Below are 13277 nucleotides of genomic sequence, written 5' to 3'. Positions count from 1 at the left end.
ATTGTTCATTGTATTCCATAATTCAGTGGCCAAATCACATTAATATGATTTAATAATAATATTGTTTTAATTTCGGTCGTTGGAATAGTAATACGAACCTGACCAGTACATGTCAATATACAGGTTTCGTGACTTAGTTTAAGATTCCAAAGACGTTTTGTTACTAATTTTTTTCATAATCTGCATACTGACAATATAGGATATCTTGAAATTTTTTCTGGCAGTGCCACAGTATCATGTATCTAATGAAAGGCTCTATTGTTGTAACTGGAAGCACATAATCAAGTGCACCAAGGGATGACATCATGAATATCAATTAAAAAAATATATATATTTAAAAAAAGGAACTCAAAAGTACAAACTTAAGTCAAATATTTCACAGGAAATATGAATCAGTTGGAGATGAGCAATATGATGATCAGCAGTATTTATTTTGATCTCATCTGCTTTGTGACTTTCTTTTATCTGGATGTCTTTGTATTTTGGTTTAAAAAAATAAAATAAAATAGTTTTACGTTATTATGCTACTTAGCATTTGGTGCCTTATAGACATGAATTAATGATAATATAACAATACATACTGAATATATTGTCACAACAAGAAGGCCAAATATTTTCTGTATTGAGTTTTTATGGCTTTTTCTTTATTCTGCAAATGAATTCAGCTTTTTTGGGCTTTTTACAAGTTATGAAAATAGTAGCTTATGTACTTGTTTATGTTCAATAAACTAAAACTTGCTGAGAAACCACAATTTGTTAATTTCTTTACTCAGAATGGTTTCTGTGAGTGGGAGTTGGATGGAGATGGGGGAATGTGTCACGTCCGGACCAGTAATAGGGGTTATTTGTTATTATAGTTTGCTCAGGACGTGGCAGAGGGTATTTGTTTTATGTGGTTTGGGCTATGTATTTAGGTAGAGGGGTGTTTGGTTTATGTGGTCCGGGGTTTGTTAGTCTATGTTAGTATATTTTCTATGTTCTATCTAGTCTTTTGTATTTCTATGTGTAGTTAATTGGGGTTGGACCGACAATTGGAGGCAGCTGGTTATTGTTGCCTCTGATTGAGTGTCCTATAATTAGGAGTTTGTGTTTCATGGGATTATGTGGGAGATTGTGCTTGTTTAGCTGTGTGCCTGACAAGACTGTCCAGTTCGTTTGTGTTTTGTATACGTTTATTGTGTTTTTCCTTCTTCACCAAATAAAAAGAAGATGAGTATATATTTTCCCGCTGCGTCTTGGTCCTCCACACACGACACACGTGGCAGAATCTCCCACCAACCACGAACCAAGCAGCGGAGGAAGCAGCAACAGAAGGACTGTCGGGAATCATGGACATGGGAGGAAATTCTGGACGGGGCTGGACCTTGGCACCAGGCTGGGGAATATCGTCGCCCACCGGAGGAGATAGAGGCAGCCAAGGCGGAGAGGCGCTGGTATGAGGCTTTATACGCGCCGATGGGGAAGCACGAGAGGCACCCCAAGGTTTTTTAGGGGGGGGCACACGGGTAGTTTGGCGGGGCCAGGATTGAGCCGCAAGCCAACTCCCCGTGCTTATTATGGGAAGCAACTGGAGAGGAGAGCGCCGGAGTATGCGGAAGTGCGCACGATCTCGCCCGTGCACACGCACAGTCCGGTGCGAGCGATCCCAGCCCCTCGCAAGTGCCGCGCTAGAGGGCTCCGGGCAGCCGAGCGGAAATGGAGGAAAACTCGCCTCCCTGCAGACCTGGCATCCTTTCACTCCCTCCTCTCTACATTTTCCTCTTCTGTCTCTGCTGCTAAAGCCACTTTCTACCACTCTAAATTCCAAGTATCTGCCTCTAACCCTAGGAAGCTCTTTGCCACCTTCTCCTCCCTCCTGACTTCGTCAACCATTTTGAAAAGAAGGTTGACGACATTTGATCCTCGTTTGTTAAGTCAAACGACACCGCTGGTCCTGCTCACACTGCCCTACCCTATGCTTTGACCTCTTTCTCCCCTCTCTCTCGAGATGAAATCTCGCGTCTTGTGACGGCCGGCCGCCCAACAACCTGCCCGCTTGACCCTATCCCCTCCTCTCTTCTCCAGACCACTTCCGGAGACCTTCTCCCTTACCTCACCTCGCTCATCAACTCATCCTTGACCGCTGGCTACGTCCCTTCCGTCTTCAAGAGAGCGAGAGTTGCACCCCTTCTGAAAACCTACACTCGATCCCTCTGATGTCAACAACTACAGACCAGTATCCCTTCTTTCTTTTCTCTCAAACTCTTGAACGTGCCGTCCTTGGCCAGCTCTCCTGCCATCTCTCTCAGAATGACCTTCTTGATCCAAATCAGTCAGGTTTCAAGACTGGTCATTCAACTGAGACTGCTCTTCTCTGTGTCACGGAGGCTCTCCGCACTGCTAAAGCTAACTCTCTCTCCTCTGCTCTCATCCTTCTAGACCTATCGGCTGCCTTTGATACTGTGAACCATCAGATCCTCCTCTCCACCCTCTCCGAGTTGGGCATCTCCGGCCCGGCCCACGCTTGGATTGCGTCCTACCTGACAGGTCGCTCCTACCAGGTGGCGTGGCGAGAATCTGTCTCCGCACCACGTGCTCTCACCACTGGTGTCCCCCAGGGCTCTGTTCTAGGCCCTCTCCTATTCTCGCTATACACCAAGTCACTTGGCTGTCATATCCTCACATGGTCTCTCCTATCATTGCTATGCAGACGACACACAATTAATCTTCTCCTTTCCCCCTTCTGATAAGCAGGTGGCGAATCGTATCTCTGCATGTCTGGCAGACATATCAGTGTGGATGACGGATCACCACCTCAAGCTGAACCTCGGCAAGACGGAGCTGCTCTTCCTCCCGGGGAAGGACTGCCCGTTCCATGATCTCGCCATCACGGTTGACAACTCCATTGTGTCCTCCTCCCAGTGTGCTAAGAACCTTGGCGTGACCCTGGACAACACCCTGTCGTTCTCCACTAACATCAAGGCGGTGACCCGATCCTGAAGGTTCATGCTCTACAACATTCGCAGAGTACGACCCTGCCTCACACAGGAAGCGGCGCAGGTCCTAATCCAGGCACTTGTCATCTCCCGTCTGGATTACTGCAACTCGCTGTTGGCTGGGCTTCCTGCCTGTGCCATTAAACCCCTACAACTCATCCAGAACGCCGCAGCCCGTCTGGTGTTCAACCTTCCCAAGTTCTCTCACGTCACCCCGCTCCTCCGCTCTCTCCACTGGCTTCCAGTTGAAGTTCGCATCCGCTACAAGACCATGGTGCTTGCCTATGGAGCTGTGAGGGAAACGGCACCTCCGTACCTTCAGGCTCTGATCAGGCCCTACACCCAAACAAGGGCACTGTGTTCATCCACCTCTGGCCTGCTCGCCTCCCTACCTCTGAGGAAGCACAGTTCCCGCTCAGCCCAGTCAAAACTGTTCGCTGCTCTGGCACCCCAATGGTGGAACAAGCTCCCTCACGACGCCAGGACAGCGGAGTCAATCACCACCTTCCGGAGATAGGATAAAGTAATCCTTCTAACCCCCCCCCCCTTAAAAGATTTAGATGCACTATTGTAAAGTGGTTGTTCCACTGGATATCATAAGGTGAATGCACCAATTTGTAAGTTGCTCTGGATAAGAGCGTCTGCTAAATGACTTAAATGTAAATGTAGAGTAGGCATCCAGCCTGGAAGGAGAATGCCTGCACAACGCATCTGGCCACCAGTGCGCCTCCTAGGCCCAGGCTACCCTACGCCTGCTCTACGCACGGCAACCATCAGGCCTCTGCACAGCCCAGTTCGCCCTGTACCCGCAGTCCGCTTGTGCAGGGCTGCTATTTCCATCCAGCCAGGACGGGTTGTGCGAGAGGTGCGCTCCAGACCTCCAGTACTTACCCATGGCCCGGTATATCCAGTTCCTGCTTCTCGTGCTGACCCTGAGGTGTGTAGTCTGGCGTCTCCTAAACCAGCACCACGCACCAGGCTTCCAGTGCGTCAGCCCAGTCCAACTCATCCTGTTCCTGCTCCCCGCACTAGCCCTGAGGTGCGTGTCCCCAGTCTGGTACCTCCACTACCAGCCCCACGCATTAGGCTTCCAGTGCGTCAGCCCAGTCCAGAGTGTCCGGCAACAGTACCTCGTCCAGAGTGTCCGGCAACAGTACCTCGTCCAGAGTGTCCGGCAACAGTACCTCGTCCAGAGTGTCCGGCAACAGTACCTCGTCCAGAGTGTCCGGCAACAGTACCTCGTCCAGAGTGTCCGGCAACAGTACCTCGTCCAGAGTGTCCGGCAACAGTACCTCGTCCGGAACAGAATGAGACGGCCTACAGTCCGGCACCGAGTGAGTCGGCCCACTGTCCGGCACCGAGTGAGTCGGCCCACTGTCCGGCACCGAGTGAGACGGCCCACTGTCCGGCACCGAGTGAGACGGCCCACTGTCCGGCACCGAGTGAGACGGCCTACAGTCCGGAGCTCCTAGAGTCGGCCTACAGTCCGGAGCTCCTAGAGTCGGCCTACAGTCCAGAGCACCCAGAGCCCAGTCCAGGGTCTTCAGTGACTGGCCTCAGGCAGAGGTATGCAGTGGGGGTGGTTTGGTCTGGTAGGGGATTAAGGCCTGAGCCTGAGCCACCTCCACTGTAGGAGGTTTGGGGAGGGGGGGTGTAGCACAGGAGCCGTCGGTGATGGCAGCCACCCTCCCTTTTTAGTTTTGGGATTTATTTTTGTTTTGGGGGTTATTTCTGTGAGGTGCATCTAGGGGGGGGTACTGTCACGTCCTGACCAGTAATAGGGGTTATTTGTTATTATAGTTTGGTCAGGACGTGGCAGGGGGTGTTTGTTTCATGTGGTTTGGGATATGTATTTAGGTAGAGGGGTGTTTGGTTTATGTGGTCCGGGGTTTGTTAGTCTATGTTAGTATATGTTCTATGTTTGGTTAATTGGGGTTGGACCTTCAATTGGAGGCAGCTGGTTATTGTTGCCTCTGAGGGTCCTATAATTAGGAGTTTGTTTCATGGGATTTTGTGGGAGATTGTGCTTGTTTAGCTGTGTGCCTGACAAGACTGTCCAGTTCGTTTGTGTTTTGTATACGTTTGTGTTTTCCTTCTTCACCTAATAAAAAGAAGATGAGTATATATTTTCCCGCTGCGTCTTGGTCTTTACCCTACGACACTCGTGACAGAATGGGATTATTTCTTTGTTATTTTATTACATCTTAAACTCAGTGTATTTCTTAGTGTTTTCTTTTGAGTGGCAGCCTACAAATAAAAATTTGGTTAAGGTTTTTGTTTGTTAGCACATAGGGCACACTGAGTGGTGTCACCTCGTTAGTATGTGTTACACTTATGCTGGTTGCCATCTCGTTAGTGGTAAGATGTTTTACCTGTGCTGGCCCAGGTGATATTTAAGAGTGACTTGCCCAGTGCTCTAGTTGTCTTGAGAGATTTGGAGGGTTAACACCTTTTAGTTGGCGCTCCCTGTGTGATTTCTAGACAAACATTCCTTTGTCTGATCTTCCCTTTTTTTGTTTTGTTCACCTTTTTGGTTTGTTTCCTGTCTTTAAGTTTGGTGTGGCCTTTTGTTTGCCTCTTCTTGGGCAGATCTAATGGGTGCGCATGGTGGGTGTCGTTAGCATGGTGGGTGTCGTTAGCACGGTGGGTGTTGTTAGCATGGTGGGTGTCGTTTAGTTTTCCAGTTGTTGATGCTAGTCAACTTTCAGTGGACACGCCCATGAGTGTCTTCCAGAACCCCTCCTAAAAACCTGTTTTGTTCTGATTATCAGTGACTGTTAAGTTCCCCTTCTGTTTCAGTGACATTATTTGGTTTTCTTGTTGGGGAACGTAACAATCTTAATTGCACAAATGTAATATCAGTAAGACATGCGTTAACCTAAAGCAGCTGTGTCTACCACATGCATTTGTGACCTCCTTTTTCTTCATTCTTGCATATCGGTAGTTGCGAGACATGCAGATAGAGATGTCAATAGATTCCTTTGACCTTCAGTTCATCCTGTAGACGTCTCAGGTAGTCAGGGTCAGGGTAACCATAGCTGGGAAACCATGGATACAACAAAAACAACAAAAAAACTTAAGTTCATAACTACTGTCCCCCTTTTGAGTTTGTACTTCCTATAATGGAATATAAGGAAACGCTTCAATCTTGCAGATCTAATGCAGTATGATGCCGTCATAAGGCATTGAAAGACATGCTATCAGAATGTATAACCCCTTTATAATTAAGCAATAAGGCCCAGCGGGTGTGGTATTTGGACAATATAGAAGGTTGGTGGCACCTTAATTGGGGAAAACGGGCTTGTGGTAATGGCTGGAGCGAAATACATGGAATGGTATCAAATACATCAAACATATGGTTTCCATGTGTGTTTGATTCCATTCCATCCGCTCCGTTCCAGCCATTTTTATGAGCCAGGCTCCCCTGGGCGATTTACCACCACGCAACGCGGGGTGCCTGGACACAGCCCTTAGCTGTGGTATAATGGCCATATACCACAAACCGCCGAGGTGGCTTATTGCTATTATAAACTGGTTACCAATGTAATTAGAACAGTAAAAATACATGTTTTGTCATAGCCTTGGTATATGGTCTGATATACCACGGCTGTCAACCAATTAGCATTCAAGGATTGGACCACCCAGTTTATAATGTCTTGTAATTAGCTCATTATGCGTGTAAGTCATGCATTACAATATGTAACCATTCTACAGAATGGAGTGCATCCATCCATACTGTACTTACCAACTGGTGCCTCCGCTTCTGGAGGTTTTATGGTGGATGTCGTTCCACGTGACCATGTTTTCCATGCCTGTGGTTGAAGATCGGCCAATAGTGAACGTGAGTCGCTGGTCGAAGGCCCTCTTCAGGAGAGCCAGAACATTCCTGCCCTCTGAGGAATCTGGGAGATACGCTGTACGTGACGCACCCTGGTAAGTCTGACCCGGGTTGGGATGCTCCTCCTAATGTGACCAAGTCAGTAATAGTTTAACATAAGAGGATAGACTGTGAGCAAGGCTTTGTGTAGATTTGCGCATCTTGATCACGTAAAAGGGTGGGTGCTTGGGATGCAAGGTGATTAGTAGAATCTGTGATTCTGGGCATCGCCTCGCTGAAGGAAGGACATTCGCTAGGAAGGATGAAAACTAGGAAGGACATTCGCTAGGAAGGAGGAAGGATGAAAGCTAGGAAGGACATTCGCTAGGAAGGATGTAAAACTAGCAGTGCTGTGCATTTTATGTGTCCATGGTAGAATAGTGGCTTTGTATGTAGTTTGTATGCTTAACTTGCTTACCTTCTGTATTCCACTTGGAATGTGGTACTGAATCACGATTGTTCCATACTTCTCATATCCAGACAAAGAAGACTTTTCCTTAGTAGTAGTCATAGTACCTCCCTTTGGCTGCGTCCCCTTCAATTCCCCATAAACTGCCCCACAGGTTGGACAGACAGGTTTGGTCTTGAACGCCATCTCCACACAGCTTCTACAGAACGAGTGTTTACATTCCAACGTCTTCGTTTCGTTCTCTTTAATGGTGTCCAGACAAATCGGACATGACTCTTCTTCCTCGTCCGACTGCTTGTTGTGTGTCGTACCAGAGGCCCGGGCTCTAACTCTCTGGGGTGTCAGGGGTCGTTGTGACGTCACAGCGGCACTGGAACGGTGCCGTAGAAAATCCTCCAATAGCACAATATGCATGTAGCGCCCTGTCACTGTAATTTTGTCTTTACTGGGGCTTCCTTCAATCAAAAGTTCTGGAAACTGTCCCTGCAAGCTTTTGTAGTATTGTGGATCCAAACTGTAAGTCTTCACTTTCAGATCTGTAGCGAGTCTCTGATAGAACGTGACAAAGCGCTCTCTGGCGAAATGAACCCAAACCGGGTCTTTTATGCGGCTTTGAAAAGTCACCACCATTTTGTCATGAGGTTTATGAATTAAGACGTCGTCCCCTTGGATTCTCTTCAGCTCCTTTGAGCATCTCTGTTGAATAAAGTCCCAAACGGCTCCAACTATCGCCACTGGTTTCACTGGAGTAGGTGACCGAGGACGCTGTTGGTGATGAAGAGGACTATCTCTGAGATTGGGGTCAACATATCTGTCTAGACTTGACATCTTCACAAACAGGTCCTCTATTTTGTCAAATGATCCCTGCACTTCGTAACACAAGGCTCCTCTTGTAGCACGGATACCACATTCAGTGAGAATGTACTTCACCCGGTTAGGCTCTTTGAACGTGTTTGGATCTACAATGAGAGTAACATCTGAAAACACCTGAAAAACATCAAGGGTTCAGCAAGTTCAATATGTAAATGAGTGTGACATAAATAGCACAATGACAGATGGTTCATTATTAGGCCTAAATGCCGGTTTCTGACCAAAACCTGCACTGTAAAATACATCTAGTTGTTTCAACTAAATATTATTAAATAACTGATTCCACAGCCTCTTTTTTTTGTTTTACTCAACTTTTCGGTCAAAGTGTTTACCTGAACTTAACAGTTTTTTTAGGCAAAGATTCAGTCAACTTAATAAAAAAATGTGTTCACTCAAATTGTCTCATATGTTCATTCAATTAGAAATGAACCATTTGGGCATCTTACCAACAAACAACAAAGGCTATGGACATAAGAGGCAGAGTTACAAAGAGAAAGTAATATCTCAGACTGGCCAATAAAAAGAAAAGATTAAGATGGGCAAAAGAGCACAGACACTGGACAGAAGAACTCTGCCTAGAAGGCCAGCATCCCAGAATCGCCTCTTCACTGTTGACGTTGAGACTGGACAGAGGAACTCTGCCTAGAAGGCCAACATCCCAGAGTCGCCTCTTCACTGTTGACGTTGAGACAGGACAGAGGAACTCTGCCTAGAAGGCCTGCATCCCAGAGTCGCCTCTTCACTGTTGACGTTGAGACTGGTGTTTTGCGGGTGCTATTTAACCTGTTGGGGATAGGGGGCAGTATTTGCACGGCCGGATAAAAAACGTACCTGATTTAATGTGGTTACTACTCCTGCCCAGTAACTAGAATATGCATATAATTGTTTGATTTGGATAGAAAACACCCTAAAGTTTCTAAAACTGTTTGAATGGTGTCTGTGAGTATAACAGAACTCATTTGGCAGGCCAAAACCTGAGAAGATTCCAAACAGGAAGCGCTCTCTCTGACTATTTCTTGGCCTTCTTGATCATCTCTATCCAAAACAGGGGATCTCTGGCATAACGTGACATTTTCTAATGCTCCCATAGGCTCTCAGAAGGCGCCAGAACGTTGAATGGTGACTTTGGAGGCCATGGCTGAAAAACGGTAGCGCATTTGGATAGTGGTCGATCTGAGAACAATGAGACTGGGGCGCGTGCACGAGCCGACACCATGTTTTTATTTTTTCGTCTATGAATGAAAACAGGGTTTCCCGGTCGGATATTATCGCTTTTTTACGAGAAAAATAGCATAAAAATTGATTTTAAACAGCGTTTGACATGCTTCGAAGTACATTAATGATATATTTTGATTTTTTTTTGTCACGAAACGCGCCACCCTTCTTTACCCTTCGGATAGTGTCTTGAACGCACGAACAAAACGCCGCTATTTGGATATAACTATGGATTATTTGGAACCAAACCAACATTTGTTATTGAAGTAGAAGTCCTGGGAGTGCATTCTGACAAAGAACAGCAAAGGTAATCCAATTTTTCTAATAGTAAATCTGAGTTTGGTGAGTACCACACTTGGTGGGTGTCAAAATAGCTAGCCCGTGATGGCCGGGCTATCTACTCAGAATATTGCAAAATGTGCTTTCACCGAAAAGCAATTTTAAAATCGGACATAGCGATTGCATAAAGGAGTTCTGTATCTATAATTCTTAAAATAATTGTTATGTTTTTTGTGAACGTTTATCGTGAGTAATTTAGTAAATTCACCGGAAGTGTTCGGTGGGAATGCTAGTCACATGCTAGTCACATGCTAATGTAAAAAGCTGGTTTTTGATATAAATATGAACTTGATTTAACAAAACATGCATGTATTGTATAACATAATGTCCTAGGAGTGTCATCTGATGAAGATCATCAAAGGTTAGTGCTGCATTTAGCTGTGGTTTGGGTTTATGTGACATTATATGCTAGCTTGAAAAATGGGTGTCTGATTATTTCTGGCTGGGTACTCTGCTGACATAATCTAATGTTTTGCTTTCGTTGTAAAGCCTTTTTGAAATCGGACAGTGTGGTTAGATTAACGAGAGTCTTGTCTTTAAAATGGTGTAAAATAGTCATATGTTTGAGAAATTGAAGTAATAGCATTTCTAAGGTATTTGAATATCGCGCCACGCGATTCCACTGGCTGTTGAGTAGGTGGCCCAGAGAGGTTAATGAAGCTACCAGTTGAGGACTTGTGAGGCGTCTGTTTCTCAAACTAGACACTCTAATGTACTTGTCCTCTTGCTCAGTTGTGCATTATCTAACACAACGTGCCATTGGAACACAGGAGTGATGGTTGCTGATAATGGGCCTCTGTATGCCTATGTAGATATTCCATAAAGAATCAGCCGTTTCCACCTACAATAGTCATTTATAACATTAACAATGTCTACACTGTATTTCTGATCAATTTGATGTTATTTTAATGAGCAAAAAAAAAAGTGTATCTTTCAAAAACAAGGACATTTCTAAGTGACCACCAAACTTTTGAACGGTAGTGTATATGTTAAAAGCACTTTGTGTGTGTGTGTGTGTGTGTGTAACCAGTGCTTGACTTGGATTGAAATAGATGCCGGTATCCATTTTGGGTGCCGGTACTGTTTATATTTAGGTGCAGGAGTTCCACAATACTTTTCAGCTAATATTCTATAAGAGAAACGGGAAGTCAAGCAGTAGAACATTTGAGGTGCCGGTACTCAGCTTTCGGTGAGCTCCTGCCCAAGTCAAGCACTGTGTGGAACTAGTTACCTTTTTTTGGTTAAGATGCACCGAATAATAATGTATCGTTTTATGAACCAACACGTCATTTTAAATTGACTGAATTTTTGCCAAATTTTCTCAAATTGGAGCTAAATATTGACCTAACTAAATATTTTTAGTTCAGGTAACACTTGGCCCAAAACGTTGAGTATAGAAAGAAAGAGAAAATGACTGAAACTAGTTACTTAATAAAAACTAGTTGAAACAACTAGATGTGGGTTTTTTATTCTACAGACTAAAACTGGTCGCCACCTGCATTTTGATTAACTACAGCCTATCATGAGGCAATATGCCTAGGCTGGGTTTCCCAAAAGCATGGTAGCACTAAAATCAGATTTCCTCCATTTTTAGTTTCAATTGAATTAAGTTGATATTTGTGCTACGATGCTTTTTGCGAAACCATTTCGGTCTACCATAGAGCTCGAAAGACAAAACTGACTCAAATCCGCATTGCCAAGTATGCTGACTCAACCACGTCGACTGTAAAGTACTCTTGTGTATAATTTGGGAATAATCCGGTTACATAAATGAGTGAATTGAAATGTAATGAGCAAGTTTAAATGCGTTTGAACTATAAATACTATTTCATATAGGCTAGATTAGAGCGTTGTTTTGTCCTTCATTTTATTTTTTAGGGTACACATACATACCTCTTTCAATGATGCATTTGCCATGGTGCAAGTATGTTGTTGTGCGTCCTTCGTTGCTATGAGGTAGTCAACTAACTTTCCTGTTCCCGGGGTCACTAAATCTAGTTCTGCGGTATATAGGAACTAATCATCTAGGCTATATTGTCTTTACCGAAGTAATCTATTTGATCGATGTTCGTCGTTTTATTCTTGAGTCGCATTCAGCATTTTTTGAATTTCAAACCGATCCTTAAACTGGCCAACCTTTTTTAGTTTCGTTTTTCATAAAGGGGAGTGAACTGTTGTGTTTTCCCCGTTTCAGCTGCTTCTCTTCTCCCGCTAGAGGACAGTACAACACTGTGTGTGTTCTCTACACAGGGACGCCACTACCTTTCTTTAAGCAAGATGGTGCTCTACTCCACAAAAGTGACAGCAGGTATCATCATTTCTATTTACACTGTGATCATAGTTGTTTAACATTGCTTTCATTGATTATTTCGTCGATGTTCTACAACGCTAAATCACACAGCCTTGCACATCTTTTAAATTCGGGTAAAGATTGGCTAGAATTGAATGTAATTTGGATAAACCAGTATCCACAAACAAACCATCACCCGAAACTATAGTTCATGATCTGTATGAGAGTTTCTCTTATGTATGTTTATTTTTATTTTTTATTTTTTTAGTAATGAAATCTGATAAACCCGCAATATTGGCAACACTTAGGGACAGAGATCTGTATGCAAATCAGCTGTTTTGGTGACACACTTTTTCTATTCTGTCCGGTAATGATATGGTGCTCTCAGTAACTTAAAATTAATGACACGGTACTCGACTAAGAGCGAGGCTGTGCAATTGAATCGGCGCAGTATTCACAGACCCGCCACCTGCACTAGGACTGACACTGAATGAAAGACTCAAAATTAAGTCTCCATATAAGAAGACGACAGCACAGAGATTTTAGGCAGCATTTCTAAAAAATAAAAATTGGAGACTGCCTGATCGGAACAGAGATCACAGTATGTATGTTTGTAGCCTATTGTATATATGCCGCGGGCGGTTTAGACTGTGGAGTATGGGGCTATTGCAATGGATAGAGTCGGAAAGATTAAGATTTTAGTTTTGTTATTAAGGGACAATTTTATCCTCAAGGTTTATTTAGCTTATTCACATTCGTTGAAGCCTAATTGTCTTTTTAATAACCTCAAAATAGTTTTTGTGTTGTCCTCAAAATGTCTGCAATTTCTGTATTGTAGTAATAACATTAAGTGTTTTTTAACAATGTGTTATGTTGTGATTCTATTCGGTATTTTGTAATTTTAATCCTGATAATGTATCCTATGTGATAAACATTTTAGAGAGCGCTGTAGACTTTTTTTAATACTTTTTTTTATACTAGCTATTAAATTATTATTTATAAAATTATGTAACATGCTTCATACCACTTGTTTGTAAGGAGAAAAAACATACTATTTTTTTCAATTTAAAGGATGTTAATTCTTTAATAAATCTAAATGTTTGGTCAATAGTTGATTTTTATAATTAATAATTTTGTGCTTAAATACATGCATTAAAATACCCCAAAATATATATAAATCTTATTTTTTATGTCAATGTCATACCTCAAATGCAAACGGAACTTGAGAAAACCTTAGCACAAATGTCAAGGTATAGTACCTTGTTACCGAAAATGCGCTATTTATCGGTAACAAATATTTTG

The 13277-nt window shown here is 43.7% G+C and overlaps 1 protein-coding gene across 1 annotated transcript; it reads right to left on the bottom strand.

Moving 5' to 3' along the window:
* Positions 1-5071: 5071 nt before the first annotated feature.
* On the bottom strand, positions 5072-11872 carry si:dkey-3h3.3 (RING_Ubox and Deltex_C domain-containing protein). The gene is made up of 4 exons (XM_029763844.1): positions 11579-11872; positions 7271-8248; positions 6721-6938; positions 5072-6013 (listed from the first exon to the last, which is right to left on the bottom strand). The coding sequence occupies exons 1-4, from the start codon at positions 11600-11602 to the stop codon at positions 5944-5946; spliced, it is 1290 nt and encodes a 429-aa protein (XP_029619704.1). The 5' UTR covers positions 11603-11872; the 3' UTR covers positions 5072-5943.
* Positions 11873-13277: the final 1405 nt, after the last annotated feature.

The sequence above is a fragment of the Salmo trutta genome, chromosome 9 (genome assembly GCF_901001165.1).
Source record: "Salmo trutta chromosome 9, fSalTru1.1, whole genome shotgun sequence".
Classification (NCBI taxonomy): domain Eukaryota; kingdom Metazoa; phylum Chordata; class Actinopteri; order Salmoniformes; family Salmonidae; genus Salmo; species Salmo trutta.
Note: the sequence above shows the minus strand (reverse complement) of the source record. Positions and strands in the feature narration are given on the sequence as shown.